The sequence below is a fragment of the Bos indicus genome, chromosome 12 (assembly GCF_029378745.1).
Source record: "Bos indicus isolate NIAB-ARS_2022 breed Sahiwal x Tharparkar chromosome 12, NIAB-ARS_B.indTharparkar_mat_pri_1.0, whole genome shotgun sequence".
NCBI lineage: Eukaryota > Metazoa > Chordata > Mammalia > Artiodactyla > Bovidae > Bos > Bos indicus.
Window position 1 is genome coordinate 85,129,366 of NC_091771.1, and position 20,020 is coordinate 85,149,385.

General features: G+C 42.4%; 1 protein-coding gene across 1 annotated transcript in view; it reads right to left on the reverse strand.

The window, feature by feature from the left end:
• EFNB2 (ephrin B2) overlaps positions 1 to 20,020 on the reverse strand; it is a 49,742-nt gene that overhangs the window by 5,719 nt on the left and 24,003 nt on the right. The window contains exons 2-4 of the mRNA XM_019971693.2: positions 17,724 to 18,007; positions 1,024 to 1,116; positions 177 to 290 (exon numbers count right to left, since the gene is read on the reverse strand). Coding sequence (XP_019827252.2) covers positions 177 to 290; positions 1,024 to 1,116; positions 17,724 to 18,007 — 491 coding nt within the window. The remainder of the gene's footprint in view (positions 1 to 176; positions 291 to 1,023; positions 1,117 to 17,723; positions 18,008 to 20,020) is intronic.

Here is a 20,020-nt window from a genome sequence, read left to right on the forward strand (position 1 = left end):
ATTAATAACAACTAACCGAGAGCAAAGATTACTGACTGTGGGAAGTTCAAGTTCACGTTCTGGGGCAGAAGTACCCGCCACACTCTGGTACTCCCCGCTGCGTGCAACACAGTAAGCGTGGTACACAGGAACAGTGGCACACACAGGCTAGTCACACATAAGTCACGCTGCTGTACCTGAATTTGGTTTGACAAAGGGACTTGTTGTTGAACTTCTTCCATTTGTACCAGCTTCAAATTCTGGCCTCCTCGTTGGATCACTATGCCTGGTTGACCCAGCAGAACTTGCATCTATATGAAAAACAAGCAATTACTTACAGCACAGAGATCTGACGGGATCTACCTTTAGGAGCTGGATCTAAATCTCAAGAGGCACGAATAGCAATGAACATAAGATTCTTTATGCAAAGTACTGTGAGATGCAAGAATATACTTTTCCTTTGAAAGCACAACAGTTCTACTAGTTATTTCAGAGGTTTAGCTAGTGAGGCCATCTGTGGAAACTATAGGGATTCTTGCATTTGGCAGGCAGAACATTGCAGATGACATTTTAATTTAACTGAGCAAGTTGACTGACTACTACCCCAATTTCTAATTAGAAGAATAATTCTCTCTGCACAAGAGGTCATCTCTGTGTGAAAAGGCTCAGTGAACACAAGTCTTCCGTAGTCGAGAGGCAGAAAGGGGCAAAATGGCAGAAACTTTAGTTTGCATTCTGGAAATTTTCATTGTGAGCCAAAGGGGGTGTTTTGCCTTGAAGAAGGAAAAATCTATCTGCAGATACAGACATGGCCATAGACACTGAACCTGGCTGACCTCAACTTTTAGAAGTGTCTCCAATAAAAAGAAATGGGCTGCATCAACTTAAGGAAATCGGTCAGTGGCTCGAGGTGCACAGAAAGCTTTGCTTTGGAAACTAAGCGGAAGAGTGAGTGGAGGTGCGTGTGCGCAGCCCTGGGGGCAGCCATACTAGCTGGGGGCCCAACCAGATCAGAGGCTCCGTGAATCAGCAGACGGTTTTTACCTTGTCCAACTTTCATGAGGATCTTCATGGCTCTTGTCTGGCACACCCCTCCCTCCTGGTTATCCAGGCCCTCCAAAGACCCATTTGATGTAGCTGATCAAAAATAAAATGGACAAAACAAAAAAATAAAGAAAAAATCAGGAAATCAATAAGCCAAGTTTACATGAACATGAAATGTCTGAAAACAATTCGGAAAATAAGAATTCACTCTTAGTCACAGGTTTGCTGAAAGTATGGGATGCTGAAAGGCAAAACGAAAAAAATAAAGAAACAAAGAGCGATGATGCCATCCACACCGCTGCACGTATGACCTCTGGTCTCCAATGGACTCAAGTGCTTTCTCCTCCCTTTATAATCAACGGATTTCGTCTGAGTCTGTAGATAAAAGGAACGGCATCTTCCAAAAGCTGACTATTTTGGAGTTCAGCCTCCAAAGAGCAGTACAGTAAATACGGTAATTTCAAACCGTGGTAATCATCACCCAGCACCTGCTTCCTCTACTACTGATTTCCTGCCTCAAGAACAATTACCTTGATGCTCCCTGATTGTCAAGCGTCCAAGTTCTATAAACACTCAGAGAGGAGACTCCCACGCCCCTTTTTCTTTCCCCAGCCTTTCTGGAGCTTAAGAGGTTGTAGTAGAATTCACATCTTCCAGCTCTGGAGTTTTCCTCCTCCATCATTTTGTACTCAACTCGAATGAATGGATGTGCTATTACCACCACCATCGACCTTGGCCAGACTCATCAACCAGACTCCCTGGTGCAGAACTCTGGGTGGACAGAGGTACCCACACGTGCCCACTGCTCTGCGAGTCGCCCGGGGCAGCTCAGGACATAAGGCAAGGACATGGTTCAGGTCCACCAGCTCGATTCCCTTTCCACCTCGAGCAGGAGGGGGAAGGCAGGATGTCTTTTTTTTCCCCAGCAATCCATGCCCTACTCTATTTGAAGACAAAGGTCTATCTCTTTAGGACAGTGAGTTCTCTGAAGAGCATTGTAACTAAAGCCGAAAAAAGACAGGCTGCTAGCTAACTTGCTGAGGGACAGGATTTAAATTACAGGTCAAGCTCCAGACGAGAAAAGGAGGTGGACATTTAGACACTTCTATTCCTCCACAGTTCAAGGGCAGGGAACACAAATGTTTCACATCCAATTCTGCCGTATAAATCCTTCTCTATTATTTTTCTCTCTCTTTTTTTTTTTCCTTTTTCGGTCATGTTGTGTGGCATTCTGGATCTTAGTTCCCTGACCAGGGTTCTAACCTGTGGCCCCTACGGTAAGCCCAGACCCTAACCACTGGACCCTCACAGTAGTCTCCCTTCTCTAATTACCAAAGTCGTGCCTACTAACTCTATACTTTTAAAAGTACTGAAAAGGGGACAGACTTTCTGTTAAAAATACATCCAATGACATTCTTTTAATGGGCTGTTTGTTTCCCAAACGGCAGGGCAGCAGACAAATCTGGACAGGTGTGCATAGAAATATGTATGCTGTGGATAATTACCTGAGCTGGAAAAGAAGGCCCGGGTTGACTCGCTTTTGTGTTCTCGAGTTACTGACTTTTACTTTCACTCCTTTCCTTAATAACAATGGCTGCCTCTTGTGTGTATAAATATCTCTTTGCTTATCTGAGTGCTTCCTTAAAGTCCAGGCTTACAATCATATCTTACTCTTCTGTTCTTGCTGATACTGAGTTTCTCCTGGGAAACTGGACAAAAATTACCATCATAATTTTTTTTTAAGAGTAAAAAGTAGATAGTATCCTCTTGTAGATGTCTGAGAAAATGTTTGGCAGATAAGTTAGAATAAATACCTAAGAGGCTTGCATGCTTTGGCGATTCTAAAAAATTTTTTATTTTTTCTTTCCGTTTTCTGTCTTCTTTCCCTTTTGTTTTTTCCAAACCTGGGCTTAAATTTCAAAGTATCTTTTCCTCCCAAAGGCCTAGAATAGTATGGGTAAGTGTGAGCAGGCACTCTTTCTGAGCAATATCAGAGCAGAACTATAATTGTCGCTTGCGTTTTCTCAATTTAGGATATGTTTTTATACAGAAAAAATGGTGAAAAGCTGATGTCTTTATCTGGCTGACAGTCTCAAAGGTTTAGTTACTTAACTGAAGTGGAATTCTCATCTTTTCTAATTCATACACACATAAATGCACTCCAATGCAAAGTTCAATGACTAAGTATTTCTTGCTAAAACTTTAACGTTGAGCTGACAAATGATAAAAATAAGATTTGAAGGTTGATACACAGAAGAAGAAAAAAAAAAACAGGTAAGGGGAAGGAATATAGATTTATTTATTTTAACCTTGATGTAAAACAATCAAAGATTCAGGTCTAAAAGTAAAAAATAAAGGAATACAGAAAGGATAGACAAGTCACAGCAGAGAAAAGTCACTGGTGAATAACATTCAGAACCGCATCTGCAGACGCGGAAACTACAGCCGACTTCCACTTGTCAGTTTGGAAGCAGGAGGGGTGCATGTAATTCGAGTGACTTTTCTTTTGATTTTAATTTATAGGTCAGTGCCTTCTCTGAATACCAGTGCCTCCGTGGAGACCTCCCTTTGGTTTACTCAAAGTGATGTCTGAGGAGCCCCTAAACGTAAAGAACTCCAGAAGTATTCAAATCAAAAGGCCATCTATAATTTAGCATCCACAAACTATACACGGCAGGCAGAAACTGTGTTGTAGCAGAAGACTGCTTTGCATCTCCAACTGAGGACATTTTTATTCCTTGGGGAGGGGAAAAAAAAAACCCTCAAGCCCTGGAGAGTCCCAGAAGGAAACCTGAAGATGCAGCTTTGGCTGAGTTCTTGAGGCCGAGGCCACTGCTGGGGTGGGGGTTGGGGATGAGGGTGGAGGGCGGCCAGGAGCAGAAGACTGTGACCGCGGAAGGTTCTTCTCTCCACTCTGGGCTCTGCATCCCTTCCCTCTAAGTCCACTTGGAAGTCGCAAAGTTACTAGAAGATATTGAAAATTTCATTCCTAATGTTTGTTTTAGCATCCCAATACTTGGCTGTTTAAAAGGGTGTGAAGTGGGGGCTGGGTGGGATGAATTAGGAGATTGGGATTGATACATATACCCTGTTGCTTTTTTTTTTTAATGTTTCATTTTGTATCGGAGTATAGTCGATTAACAGTGTTGTGGCAGCTTCAGGTGAAGCCGGAAGGGACTCAGCCTTACAGGTATCCATTCTCCCCAAACTCACCTCCCATCCAGGCTGCTGCGTAACCCTGAGCAGCGTTCCCTGAGCTGTACAGTAGGTCCTGACACATATACGCTATTGATACTCCATTGTACAGCACAGGGGACTCTATACTCAAAGCTCCGTGGTGACCTAGATGGGAAGGAAATCCCAACAAGAGGGGATATACGTGTATGTATAGCTGATTTACTTTGCTGTCCAGTAGAAACTAACACAACTTTGTAAAGCAACTGTACTCCAGCAAAAACTTAAAAAAATAAAATGGGGCTAAACTTTAAAATACAGTTAAGAGGGAATTCCCTGGCAGTCCAGTGGTTAGGACTTGACATTCTCCTTGATGAGACCCCGAGTTCAATCCCTGGTCAGGGAACTAAGATCCCACAAACCATGCAGCTCGGTCAAAAAAAAAAAAAAAAAGAATACAGTTATATGTTCCACCACGAAAGGATTTTTGCCTTGAGTTAGGAATGATGTAAGCTGTCTGGGAAAACCCTGTTTTAAGATGTGAGTACCAATGGAAACTTCAGACGGTAAACTTCACAGCAAGTTCAGTTATAAAATAACTCGAGTAACTTCAACTTATTTTATATTTAATCTCACAGTGAAAACTAATGTCTGTGTTCCTCAGGACCTTCTTATCAAGGAATGTAGGGCATGTGGTCCTAATTCTAGAGGTGTCCCCTGCCCTCCCTCCGTCCCCAACCTTGAGAAATGGCACAGCTGAAAGTCTTCTGACCTGATGACACCTCATTATTGGCCACGAACTCTGAAATAAAGCCTCAAGATTAATATTCTGATTTCTGCTGCAACAGCTAGTCACCAACAAGCTTTAAAAGGCTTAGTGGCTGACTTTGAAATAGAACAAGTGCTAAGACTTGGGAGTAAAATCTACTTCTACTTCAGGAGACAGTTTTGCAATTATTGTTGATTTGAATGTATTGGGAATTTTTAACTGGGAGAAGGTAAAAATAAATTGCTAACCTCATTCTACTTAATTTTTCTTTGCATCTCTCAACCAGCATCATCTAATGCCACCACAATCATAGTATGACTGAACTAAATGGATGAAATTGCATTTAATCATTTACAGAGAAAAAGTAACATTGTTATATCTAAGCTTTTAGTGCCCAGAGTTTTTTCCCCCCTTGACTCAGAGAAAAACTAGATTTTATCGAATCAAAAATTATCAGAAGAGTATCCCTATCTAGTTAGAAAGGAGGGTTCATAAAGATACATGGGCATTTTATAGCCTGCTTTTAAAAGCTTTTGCTTCTGGTATCTAATTGCACCGAGCTATTGTATTGAAATCACTCGCTTGTTCCCCCAGGGCCTGATTTTAAGTGGGTGGAGATCATGGCTCAGCGGCGGAGGAGGGGAATACCCTGAGTTCCTATTGCCTAAAAGTTCTCTTCACCTTTGAAAACTGCTCGGTGAACATCTGTACCTGCCCGTGTATTTGTACGCGGACTTAACTGCAGTTTCTCCCTTGCTGCAGGTAGGCAGCGTGCTGGTGATCTGAGTAATAGAGGAGAACCAGTGGGCAAGGCAGACTGCATTTCTGGCTGTATTTTTGGACTGTGCCCACGGAGAGGAAGTCCTATCACATTCTAATGTGTCTTCACTTGGTGGTTATGGCTCTGCACCCGGGGGAGGGTGAGCTGGAGTCCTGGATCTCTGCTGTTTTTATTTCAGTCTTCCACCTTGGTAACTGGATGGAGAATTAACTGCTGGCTGCGTGCCTACGCATACTTGGGTCAGTCCCATGCACAGAGAGGTCAGCACCAAGAAATTCTACAGAGTGGGCGCCTCCCGACGAAGCACATCCATCATTTTTAGGTTAGGATGGAAAGAATGAAACATCGAGATATCCTATGCAGGGTATTTCATACATTTTATTTGTTTATTTTCATGGCCACACCTCTCAGCTTGTGGGATCTTAGTTCCTTGACCAGGGATCACACCTTCGCCCCTGCAATGGAAGCACAGCGTCTTAGCCACTGGACTGCCAGGGAAGTCCCCAGACCATTTTAAAATGTAGCTTACTGGGATGGGGCTGGGATGGAGTGGGGAGCGGGGAAGAGGGGATTGATGGACATCCCCAAAGCAAATCCTTTTCTCACCAGAGAGATGCACCAAAGAGACAGATAATAAGCATACAGGGTCAGGAAGTGAGAGAGTTCAGTTTTGTAGTAAGAATAAAAACTTTGTGTCCATATAAAACTGCACATGATGTAATTTACTCTTATTTGGTTATGAAACAAAGAGCATTTTATGAAAATCCTCTGTCAACATCGTCTTCTTGGGACTATTGGCGAACGCTGTGTCATCTGATGCTGGCCTTGCTAATTTTGGTTTCTTTGGGCAGCCCTTCTACACACGGGTCTCCCGAAACTCAACTCAAGAACTGGAAGAACTTGAGACCTACTACCTGGCACAGTGAGGAACTCAAAGAAGCAAAAGCAAGTGAGAAACTTGAAAAGTAAAGCGGTGTCACTAAAATGCATGTGACACACGGACGGGGCGACTGTTTCCTTCCAGACAGTGGGCAAAACTTTGAGTTTCTAAAAGAAAAAAAAAAGAACTGAGCTATGTAAGTTGAAAACCAGAAGGCTGAGAAAAGTGTAACTACTTAATATGAACATACAACCCAGGGAGCTAAGATCTACCTATTTCGCGCCCTGACATGAATTCAAATTCAAAACATATGATGTATATTCAAACTATAAAAGACACAGGGATTCAGTTTCTAGAACTCAATGTAGTTAAATGCCTTGGGTATTATCATAGTTATCCTTTAATATGCCAACTTCGAAGAAAAATTCTAAACATGGAAATGATAACAATCACTAAATGCCAAAAGGAACTTGCCCTTTGCTTTAACTAATAAAACAAAAACATCTGCATAATGTGTCAAAAGGAAGGTGAAAAAAACATCACTTCTAACTTCTTTTTTATATGCTTTCCTCTGTGGTTTTATAGTTAAAGGAATGGCGAATACACCACCATGGTTTTCCAAGGTCCTCACTATTTTTGCTTGGCGCAGTATCAAAAAAAGTTCAGCATTAATTCAAGTCATATGGCATTTCATCCCAGAATGCCTGATCTTAGAGTGAAAGTTTTATAGATATTTCTAAAAGTCTCGATTTGAAGGAAGAAAAATACAAAGGAAGATACAGGATGTGTGCATTTTTCACCCAAGGAAACATTGTTTCAGTAATGATGGGAAGAGTCACTTGAACTTAACCCCACATCATTCTGGGTGTGTTTTGACCTTTTAAAACAGTAAATCAGGTATTTGGAGGTAATAACTGGCTTAGCCCCAGTGACTTCTATACAACACATTTAGTTAGTTTCTCCACTAGACAGAATGATTTGGAAAAATGATTTAAAAACCAGAGTCACAATTTAGCCCCTCCTCCCATATTAAAATACAAGTAAAGATACCTACTTCGCAGGTAGCGCTAGTGGTAAGGAACCTCCTGGCAATGCAGGAGACTTGAGACGTGGGTTTGATCCCTGGCTCAGGAAGATCCCCTGGAGGAGGAAATGGCAACCCACTCCAGTATTCTTGCCTGGGAAATCCCATGGACAGAGGAGCCTGGCGGGCTATGGTCCATGGGGTCTCAAAGAGTCAGACACGACTGAAGCAACGTAGCATGCATGTATCAACAGATGTGGGTATCCAGTATAAATGAATGCTCTTGCATAAAGTGGTATAATTTTATTTTCTCAATTTTAAATGTTCACCATGAACAGAGATAGGATATTCTACTGACAACTCAGTAATGAGAGTTTTGAAAAATGTAACAACCTTGAAACAGTTTAGTGAACTGCTTCTGCTTGTGTGTTCACTAAAAGATTGTATGACATATTACTTTTCTAATATTACTCTTTGGGGAAAGAGGGAAGATGCAAAGATACCACTTAGAACTGAGTCTAAAGGTGCCAACATATGTTATTATATCTCCTACGTCATATGAGACTTGGATGTTGAGAGAATTCAGCCAATCGAGAGAACAGTAATAATTGAAAACAATAAATATGACCATCAGAGCATAAGAGATTTCATCACAGCTTACTCATAAGACCCCTTCACCATGAGGAAGTATATACAAAGTCCAAGGTGGGACAATCACTGAAGATGCTAAAAGCCATAGTCACCTTTGATGAGACAGCCCTGAACAGTCACTGACTACACAAAAAACCAGAGTGGAAGAAAATGGGAAAAGGAGAAGAAGTGAATGTGTGTGTGTAAGCGTGGGCACACATCGCAGGTATATGTCGATGACAGAAATACCTCCCAGGCTCAACGGCTGCTCTGACATTTCGCTGAGAAAGATCAAACAGTCCTGGAAATAAATCACCAGTCCCCTCTTTTTACAAGAGGCAGGCTTAAATACATGGGGTCCTTTATGAGTGGCTTACTTTATTTTCCTCAAAATATGGCTTGCAACACCTTGATGTCTTGATTTTTCATAAATTCTGTTGTGGGAAAGCATTCCTTTCAGAGTCTAAAATTTTATTGCTCCAAGTGATAATGATTTATGCAGGTAGGATCTCTCATTAGGCAAAACAAAAATTTCAACAGGATTTTTTAAAAAAAGAAAAAGCTTTGCATCAAGTGTGCTTTAAGAGAGTGTCACAATGATTCAGAATTGAAAGAATGTGATCGCTAACAGTAAAAGAATAATCACCTTCTACATGCGACAGTCAACCTTAATATGGGCCAAAATCTACTTCAACAGAGGAATCACATTTTAAAAATAGGGTGCCAACTCCCTGGTTGCCTAGTGGTTAGTTAGGATTGCAGACTCTCATTGCCATGGCTGTGGTTCAAAAAAAAAATTAGGGGGCCAGATGATCACTTCAATAGAATGACCAAACTCACATTAAAAAAAGAATGAGGTCAGAGTTCTAAAGATAAAACATAATGCCCTATTGTCTATATTAGCTTTGCTTTGGCATTCTGAATTTTTTTTTTTTTAATAAAAATGAGACTTTCCAGTCAAGAGAGAGTGATAATATCTAATAAAAACATTTTGGCCACGAAGAAGCGTGTGTTTGGCGAATTATTTCCAGCACACGATTTCTAGCCCACTCCTGAGTGTTTAACGGTCTTCATCATTAAAATATCTTTGTGGAGATGTGGAAACCTCTAGATAGTGAAGGGTCAGAGTAAAAAGTTCATGGTGGGGCGGGCACAGCCCACAAGCCTCCTGCTCGTCCCTAATCACAGGCAATGATATTAATGACCCAGTAATTGGGAGACTGCGGCACTGAAGTGGAAAACTTCCATCTGAGGCAGAGTTCATCTCTGGGTGGTAGGGCTTCACCAGAGACTGAATTAATGCTTGCTGACAGTTTAGAACATAACACTGCAGATGAGAAAATGCATAAAAGCTCAGACGGACATGATGTTATTTGCTTTGACCGCCTAGAGACCAGCAGGAACCCCGATAAAGTGCCCTGTCTGAATCTGCCCTACACGTGAACCTAATTCCATTCAGGGGACACGTCCTAGACTCCCAAGAAGCCACAGTTCCCACATGTTTGCGTCCTTAAGTTCCTGGTTTAACATCAGGAACGATGAAACTGGGTTACTCCACCAAGGCAAAAAGCCATTTGCAAAGCAAGACGGTCTTTAATGACACACAGCCTGGCTCCTCTGTGAAGTGGTCAACTGTGCTCCTGCCAGAGGTTCTGCCTTCCCACCCACCCATCCATCCCTCCCTCCATCCCTTCCTCCATCCATCCATCCACCTACCCACCCACCCATCCACCCCTCCATCCACCCCTCCATCCATCCCTTGCTCCATCCATTCATCCACCCATCCATCTACCCATCCATTCCTCCACCCCTCTCTCTATCCATTTCTCCATCCACACAAACTGTATGCTTATACTTGGCTAAGAAAATTTGAAGTCTCTTATTACCTCTTTTGTACACTTGAGAGATTCTTTATTATTTTTAATTTTACTATTAGCCACTTCTCACTGACAGGCAAAGTACACTGCACCCTTGAACAACGTGAGGGTTCGAGGTCCCAACCCCCAAGCAGTAGAGTTTACGGTGGGCCCTCCGTACCCGTGGTTCTTCCATATCTTTGAATTCAACCAACAGCAGATCCTAAGGTGCTGGAATAGCTACTACTGAAAAAATCTGCACGTAAGTGGATCCAACCTGTTCAACCCGTGCTGTTCAAGGGTCAACTGTACTTGATAAAACACAAAGCTCCGTCTTACTGGAGAAATGGAACTGACTGATAGTAGCTCTAAAAAGAAAAATGAAAATTCTGAAGATCTGACAAATTACCACTACCACCACGGTTAACCAGTGGCCCTTTCTCCTTTCCTACTGCTCTACAGAATTTTCGTAGGTCAACTTCAGGGCATATGATTGAAGCTAGCCATCATTGTGATCACGCTTAGTCACTCAGTTGTGTCTGATTCTTTGGGACCTCATGGACTGTAGTCCGCTAGGCTCCTCTTGTCCATGGGGATTCTCCAGGCAAAAATACTGGAGTGGGTAGCCATTCCCTTCTCCAAAGATCTTCCCAACCCAGGGATGGAACCTGGGTCTCCTGCATTGCAGGCAGATTCTTTACCATCTGAGCCACCAGGGAAGCCTGAGGGTAGTTGCACATTTACACGACACAGGCCAGCACGTCTGGTCCGACACGTCTGATCCAAGCACAGAGGTCTCTGGGTATCCGTGGTGAGCACCCCTGCTTGGGCGTCTGGGTATCCATGCCTGCTACTGCTATGCATGCACTCTGTATGTACATACGCTCTCTCTGCTGTCACTGTGTATGTGACACGTGTGTCCTGGTATGTAGGACGCTCTGGCTGTAGACTGTCTTTCCTCTCCATCTGTACGCAGGTATGTGCCTGACAACCCCGAGGAGCACTGTCACCATCTAACGATGCTGGTCCAAGGGGCTGAAAGCCCTGGTCTCAGTTTCGCCCCTGACGCTGCAGGGCCGTGTGAACTGCACTAAACCACACACACATCCTAAGTTTCTGTTTTCTCACGGTGATCAAAATTCCTCTCACCTGTGTTTTGAGACTGCACAGTGACAGAGTGTGTGAGGCCATCACACTTTCTTGTAAGTGATCAAACACCAGAGCCTGAGATTTCAATCAGGAACAAACCCGGGACTCTTAAGAATGATATAAATAAGTTCTTGCCAAGTAATCTTTTCATGTCTGTCTAATGCCTCCTGGCTATTTCTTGAAGTACTTTATTTTGCTTTAAATTTTGATTTTCATGATAAATATTTAAAGGCTATTAAGAAAGAAATGCGTCCTCATGCTTCCACAGAGTCTCCAGGACTGTTCAATTATTTACAAGTCTAAGTAAACTTTGCAAAAGCTATAAATACAGGTGCTAGGGAAATTAAGATGTAATTTATGAAACAGTAAAGGCAGTTTTATTCTGAGCAATTCCTAAATAATTCTTTTTTTCCAAGGAATTGCCTTCACTCCTCATGTATTCTTATTTTACACGAGAGGCTTTTAGTCTCTCCCCATTGCTTTAAGGACCAGAGTCATCTTGTCCGTTCATAGGTTATTTTGGGAAAAAGGAATGGTGCTCAGAGGACAATCTCTGTCTAGCTTTAAATAAGATAAGCTGTCACTACCGCCTAGGTGACGCCATTGAACATGAACAGAGTCTCAACCTACAATAGCCTAATCCTCCTAAACCCCAAGAGATACGGGATAAATACCCCAATGGCCATGACTCCATCAGACCTGCAAGCCAGGCATTTCCCAGCACAAGCTCCAGTGAAGCAGAAGTTGAGATTTTATTCCTGAAATTATAAAGAATCTAAGCTTTATTCATATTAAATTGAACAAGGAGTCTTACTGATGTACTCCGCGAGAGTGCATCCAATACGGCCATAAAAGGATTTTATGTTACGCTAAAAATAACAGAAACGATGCTCTCATGGTCAGACCACGACCATGTGAAAGGAAGTATGGTCTCAGTTCGTCTCAGTGATGAGGCAACCGTGATGACTACGTTTTCTCTAGAAGAACATGTATACCACGTTGGGATGCTGTGGAAATGATCAATAAAAACAGCATCTCCTTTGTGTAACAGGGAATAGAGAAACGGACCTGGCAAGGCTGGTGAGATGCTAAGTGGGAGATGATTATACGTGTAGAAGACTCCGCCCAGTCTGTCTCTTTTGGGTCTTACGGAGGATCTGCTAACAAGCTTGGGCAATTCCTCCGACACAAAGATCCATAAATGCATGTTTCTCAGTAAGGAAAGCCCAAGGACAAAATAACTTTTATAACACTCCAAGAAGACAAAAAGGAGGGAAGGTCTTCTAATTAAGTTATGCAGCATTACTGAAACTTGTAAAGTCTCTGGAGTTTCATTTTGTGGATGGTTTTTCAAATAAATGACACTTTTGGAGTGCATCCTCCCCATCTGCCAGCTCACAGGAGCGCACAGGCTTGCCTTTAATCTCCTGCCTCTCACATCCCTCCGCCCCCTGCCTCTCCCCTAGAGACCCCCGGCTGTGCTTACTTGGGGGCCCGCCATGGTAAGCACTTCACATACAGCACCCCACTTAAAGGCACATCATCCCCAGCTGACAGACAGGGGCTTGAGGCAGGGACTGGTTCAGTTCCTTGTTGAGGGGCATTCGAGAACCCAGCTGTGCCTGACTCCCAAGCTCCCAACTGGGTTTTCCCAGGTGGCTCAATGGTCAAGAACCCGCCTGCCAAGGCAGGAGATGCAGGTTCAATCCCTGGATTGGGAGGATCCCTCAGGAGAAGGAAATGGCAACCCACTCCAGTATCCTTGCCTGGAGAATCCAATAGACAGAGGAGCCTGGGGGGCTACAGTCCACAGGGTTGCAAAGAGTCGACGAGCATTCTATGATGAAGCCAATCAGTTCAGTTCAGTTGCTCAGTCGTGTCCAACTCTTTGCGACCCCGTGGACTGCCGCACACCAGTCTATGAAGCCAGGAGTTCTAAGTTAAAAATAAAAATGCATTTAATTCTTGAGTTTATATGCAAGGTAATTCTATGCCAGGTATCAGACATAAATCCTTACCCCAAAGTCGGATAAGTGATAGGCTCATACTGTCATACTTGTGAACTTGATAATGTTCCGTGAGGGAAATACAGCTTTTGCCACCTTTATCATGTAAATAACTCATCAACTAAAGCCCATAATCAACTGCAGAGACCACACATATATTCTAAAATAAATCTATGTGTAGAAGGACATCTGAAACTTCCCATAACGATTTTGCTAGGGAAAGGGCTTATAGTACATTCAGCATATTTTATTTTTCGTTTATGTATATGTATCCTTAATCTTTTGGCCACACCACTCAGCAGGGAGGATCTTAGTTTCCCGACCAGGGATCGAACCTGCACCCCCTCCACTGGCAGCATGAAATCTAACCACTGGACCACCAGGGAAGTCTCTATTCAGTATATTTAGTGCCACTTGCTACACTTACTCCCAGAAATAAGGAAACCCAAAACCAAAAAGAAAAACAAAAAGGAAAACACTCCACAAAAATACAGGAATGGAATCTGCTGTTCTGTTTTGATTCTTTAAGAATGGTGTTTCCTTATATTTGTGTGCAAACATTTTAATTTATTTTGCAATTTTGCTCAGAAGTGGAGCTTATGCCTAAAAAATAGCAAAGCTGACTGAGGAGCTTTCCAATTTTATATGCTCTGATAACATTAAAAAAAAATTGTTTTGGAGAATGAAACCCATGATGGGCCTATGAAATGGTGACTCATTCAAATTCATTCAGCGTTTCTCAAGGAAGACTTTCCCGAGGGGTGGCCTTCTGAAGGACCACTGCGAACACAGCAGGGTGGAGTTACAGAACAGCGTCTAATCAAACAGTCGTTAGAAATGATGCCTTTTAAACTGTTCCACAATCCACATCTTGGCTATGGGTTTGCGGTAAAAGAACGTACCAACCACTCAAGGGTAAGTTGGGAGGTGCCCTGGGCGGATGGTGTTCCTCCTAACAGCTGGGCTGTGGGCATGGTTCACTTAAAAATTATCCACACAAGGGCATTCATTGTCACTGTCTATGACTCACAGGGTTTTGGTAGTGTGATGAAAACCTCTTTGCAGGTATTTTGCAAGATTTTACGCTGTGGCTGGCTGACCAACCCAAGGGACCTTCCTGAGGGTTAATACTGCAAAGGGCCTCCACACTAAAACTGCTGATTCATTCAGCTCTGAATTATTAATTCCCCCCCCTTTTTTTTTAACTTTTCAAATCCTTCAGCCATTTATTTATTCTTCTCTTTTCATGAATAACTATTGATAAAAAATAAAAACAAATACATAAATAAATAACTCTTAAGCACCAACTATGCAGCCCATACCATGCTTAGGTCTAGAAATATCCTGGTTAACAAGCCCACAAAAGCTGAATCTCTGCTGTGGAAGGCACAGATAATACAAAGTGAAAGTGTTAGTCGCTCAGTCATGTCCGACTCTTTGCAACCCCACGGACTGTAGCCCCCCAGGCTGCTCTGTGGGATTTCCCAGGCAAGAATACTGGAGTGGGGTGCCATTCCCTTTTTCAGGGGATCTTCCTGACCCAGGGATTGAATCCCAGTTTTCTGCATTGCAGGCAGATTCTTTACCATCTGAGTCACCAGGGAAGCCCCAGAGATAATGCAAGTGAGTTATTTAACGATTCCAAAGAAATCAGTGACAATGACTCCCAATTTGATATTTGGAAGCAAGCAAATCCTTCTGGGTTATCACTTCTAAAAAGAAACTGGAAACCAAGCATAAATTTGACACAAATAAGGCTGAGGACACAGTTAGGAATGCTTGCCTAGTATTCACTGGAGTGTTTTTCTGAGACTGGGCTTCCTTTGACAATGGGTCACTTCAGAACAGAGAGTTATTTTATAAACTTTTTTAAAAAATGTAAAGATATGATAAAAAAAAAAAACCTGTAGCTTATATAAAATGTTTGTCTTTGAGGCAATTAAGAATCAGAATATAATGAAAAACAGACCAAACGGCTGCAATATCCTCACCTTTGGAAGATTTAAGATTAGGAGATTTTATTATGCAAATTAAACCCAAGGTTAATGATTGGCCCAGGTCACTGGAAAAAGTCAGTTCTCAACATGAGGAAAACCCGTATATATCATTTTGCCCCACGCCAAGCAAACAATCATCTAGGAGAAAAACTAATTAGGTGAACACCATTGTCATGTCCTTTCTTAGGGGAGCTCAGCGGATACTTGGTAGGTTTAAAAATACATTCCCAATTAAAAGTTAATATTGACTTCTAAAACTTAAAAAAAGTGTGATGCCTGTGTTATAAACCTGTTAATACTACAAATCAGTGTCTTTAAAGAGTTTACGGTGGCTCCTGTCCATTCGATTGGAGAAGAGCCACCTTGACAAGAGACTCTAGACTAGACTAGACGTACGCATCCAGCCATAAATGGTTTGGAACTGGAGACTTGCACCGTTAGCTGGAATAAGAACAATAAAATAATAAAAGCCGTTTCCTACAGAAGACATCAAAATTCAAAGAAATAAAGTAACTTCTCATTAAGTTTAGGCAGCAGGACTAGAACCCAGGTCTCAGGGCTCCTGGCATCAGTTCACCTAGGGAACGACCCAACACCAATTGCAATTCGGTTCCCTGGCAACTGGGACTGTTCCTCTCTGGGGGTTGTGAACGACTGTTCCAATTCGGTCCCCTGGCAACTGGGACTGTCCCTCTCTGGGGGTTGTGAACAACTGCTCCAAGTGTCACTTCTGTTCTTCCTACCCACGGAAAGAAACCAGGATACAGTAATGATGCTGACTGGACTAATACTCTTAGTTATGAAGGTGCCTACTAGCTGGATGCAAGGATTTGGAGTTAAACTCATGTAATATACATTGTCGGGCTTCCTGATGGCTCAGAGGTAAAGAATCCGCCTGCAGTACAGGAGACCCAGGTTCCATCCCTGGGTCAGGAAGGTCCCTGGGAAAAAGAAGCAGCAACCCACTCCAATATTCCTGCCTGGCAAATTCCATGGACAGAGGAGCCTGGAGAGCTATAGTTCATGGGGTCGCAAAAGAGTCAGACATGACTTAGAGACTAAACAACAAGAAATCTTATTTTAAAAAGTCTTTTTTTTTTTTTTTTAAAGACACTGATGGACTTCCAAAAGCTTAAGATTTCCATTTATTTTACCTAATGACTATTTTACATTTTCAAAGATTTCCCTCTTATTTCATACATATTACCACCCCATCTGCTTGTCCCATCCCTCAGAAACACTTTTCCTTCCATTGTATGATCACTCTGCTTTTAAATCTGTAATTCACCACTTTCCCTTTTTCTTTGTTATTTATTCTCCCTAAGCCACTCTCTGCATTATGCTGGTTTAAAAATAGGCTTTCCGTCGCTGTGGCATTTCAGGTTCACGGCAAAGGACAAGGATTAGACGGTTATGACCGTCTTTGTTTTAATTACTAATGACTGTAATAAAAAAACAGAAAACAATACATTATTGAGTACTTCATATGTAGTCAATGAATTGTTGATTTTACAGTTTCTCAAGAGCAGCCAAGAGAGTTTCAGTCTGATCCCCCAGAGACGGTCTCCCAGCAGGCAGCAGCTCAGCGCCCCTGACAAAGTGGAGCCCAGCATGACGACTGAGTGGAGACTCCCAAAGAAACCGAGGAAAACGGCTGTGCTGCTTGCCTGATGTGTCAGCTGTCCTGGGCACCCAGACTGGGCGCTGACATACCCCGGGCCTGGAACAACCTAACTCCTGTACCTACTAGGCACAGCCTGCCTCACTGGATTTCACAGCCTCAGGAGTGAACAGCAGGAGCTCAGATAGACCCCAAGAGGTACACAGGATGTGTCAAATTAATTATATGGGGAGAAAAAAAAGAAATTCATTGAACAAACCTAACTTTATTCTTATTCTTCCAAAGCCGGTTTCAGCCTGCCCATGTATGACAGTGGTTGCCTGGAGCGCCCATCCTTTGACCTGCACGCTCCCTGAGGAATGGATACCATTTTATCATCTTGCTCACTGCTGAAGCCTTAGCACTGATGCACAGTTTCTGGCACAGAGTAAACACGAAATGAATGGATGGATGGATGGATGGATGGGTGAAGATAAAAGTCATCGCACAAGATTCACCTATCAAAATCTCACCAATGTTTCTTAAAAATGGTTTTGTCAGTAGAGATGCTGAGTATATTCAAATATATCCACTTATTTCAATGCTACAAAAATTCTAGGAGGCTCTTTCTCTTTAGGTATTTATATTAATGCGTATTACTAGTACAGGGTCCTTCATTCAATTAAGGCTTCTTTTAAAAAAAATGAACAATTTTCAGCAAAGATTCCCACCAAATTATTTGCCACAGTAATAATTTTAAGGAAACAAAAATGGATACAAACCTATTTAGCTTATCCTAATTTCTATAAAATAAATGAATAGAATTATACTTACATATAATGTAATAATCTCTGTTCTTCTGAAATTCTAGACCCCAGAGGTTAGGGCTGAATTCTTGGAACTTGATAGTGAACTTTACATCTTGATCTGGTCTGGCACAGTTGAGAAGAGGGGTATTTTCCTTCTTAATAGTGCATCTGTCTGCTTGGTCTTTGTCCACCATATAAACTTTATAATATTCATACTGGCCAACAGTTTTAGAGTCCACCTTGGGGCAAATAATATCCAATTTGTCTCCTATCTGTGGGTATAGTACCAGTCCTTGTCCAGGTAGAAATCTACAAGCATAAAAGAAAAGGTACCATTGAGTTTATTTTAAAAAATTAACCGTGTTAATGATAATGACAGTATAGTCAGACAACATCAAGAATTCCAAACTGCAATTTCATAGTTCCACACTTTTATTGATCAACAGTATCTGAGTTCACTTTGCCGACAAAAGTCTGTATAGTCAAAGCTATAGCTTTTCCAGTAGTCATGTCCGGATGTGAGAGTTGGACCATAAAGAAGACTGAGTGATGAAGAACTGATGCTTTCAAACTGTGCTGCTGGAGAAGGCTCTTGAGACTCCTTTGGACAGCAAGGAGATCCAACCAGTCCATCCTAAAGGAAATCAACCCTGAATATCATTGGAAAGACTGATGCTGAAGCTCCAATACTTAGGCCACCTGATGCAGAGAGCAGACTCATTGTAAAAGACCCTGATGCTGGGAAAGATTGAGGGTAGGAGAAGAAGGGGATGACAGAGGATGAGATGGTTGGATGGCATCAGTGGCTCAATGGACGTGAGTTTGAGTACAACTCCGGGAGATGGTGATGGACACGGAGGCCTGGCGTGCACAGAGAGTGGGACACCACTGAGCGACAACTGCCTGAGTTCAGATCAGCAGGGGATGCATGTATTTAGGAACTAAGCTTTAAAGAAAAAAGAAAGAAACAGAAAGAAACCACACGCTTATCTTTGCGCAGTAGGATCAAGTCGCCCTGCTGATAGTCCTTTCCCACCCCCTCACTTGTAACATCTCAGTGCTCCTTTGTGTGGCTTCACAATGCCTTTTCCTTGATGGTGAGTCAGACCTTCCCACTTGTTTGTTATTTTTTAACCATTGGCAGCCTCCGTTTATTGGGCACGCCACAGAAAGACGCCTCAATTCCAGGGGATGGTGGATGCAACTAAGACTTTGTTGTCCTGCTAGCTTCCATTTGCTGTTGATGCTAATTAACAGACAAGTTTCATCAAGAATGTTTCAAATTACTTATCATAATTAGTCAGTCACTGATCAAACAATGGCTCCTTTATTACCCTGAACAAAAGGAACGTCTTACAAACCCATAAAAAGTTAACCAGAAATAATTAGTTGGAGGATTGATTCAGCTGCAAGATGAAAAGTCCCCAGCTCAGGAGGACAGCGTCTACCGCCCTGGCCCCACAAACCATTTTCCCCCTCCCTTGAGACATATTTGCTTCAATTAATTCTTAGGTGCAGATCTTTAGAACCCAAACTCCTGATACACTATCCCCACGATGCTTACCGCTAACAGCCTCCCTCCTCCCCATTCTTTCTTCCCAGCCCTGCTGCTGAAAGGTCTTTCCTATCAGGGAGCTCCTCTGAGAACCTGAAACAAGGGCTTCTCAGTGAACATCCTTCTACAAGTGCTAACATTAAAAACACACTTAGGAAGCCCATCTCATTCCTTTCAAGGAAACCAAGCCTGCAGGCTCATTCAAGTATTAAAGTCTGAGAACAAAGCGTCATGTCTGATGCAACGTTTACTGAACCAGGGAAGGCCACCAGCCATGACCATGAATGGGACGTAATTCACTGAGAAAGAGAGAGAGAAACCAGGGGGAATGGGGCGTCCCCAGTTTCAAACCGATACTGAAGGAACAGATGATGATGTGTGCTAATGAGCGGTATGAGTTTTTCTGAAACGTGCACGAGGTTGTTTATAGCGCATCACAGAACAAAAACTAGATAGCAGAACTAGATAGCAGATTTATGTGAAAAATCAATATTCCTGTGTCAGAAAAAAAAAAAAAAAGGCAAGTTGCACACGATGGCTTGTCACTTTTCCCCAGGATGTGCCTTTCTACAATCCCAAAGAGAGGGTGGCCCCCTTTCTTTCTTATATTGTCTTAACTGAGATTTCTAAAGCAGGGATACATGACACTTTTTTTAAGTTAGGAAAGAAAGAACAGTGGATGAGAACCACCTGACAAAAATCTTTCCTTGAAGCAGAACTCAGAATGAATGACAAGTCTCAGACAACCATGCTGTGCACCCTTGAAG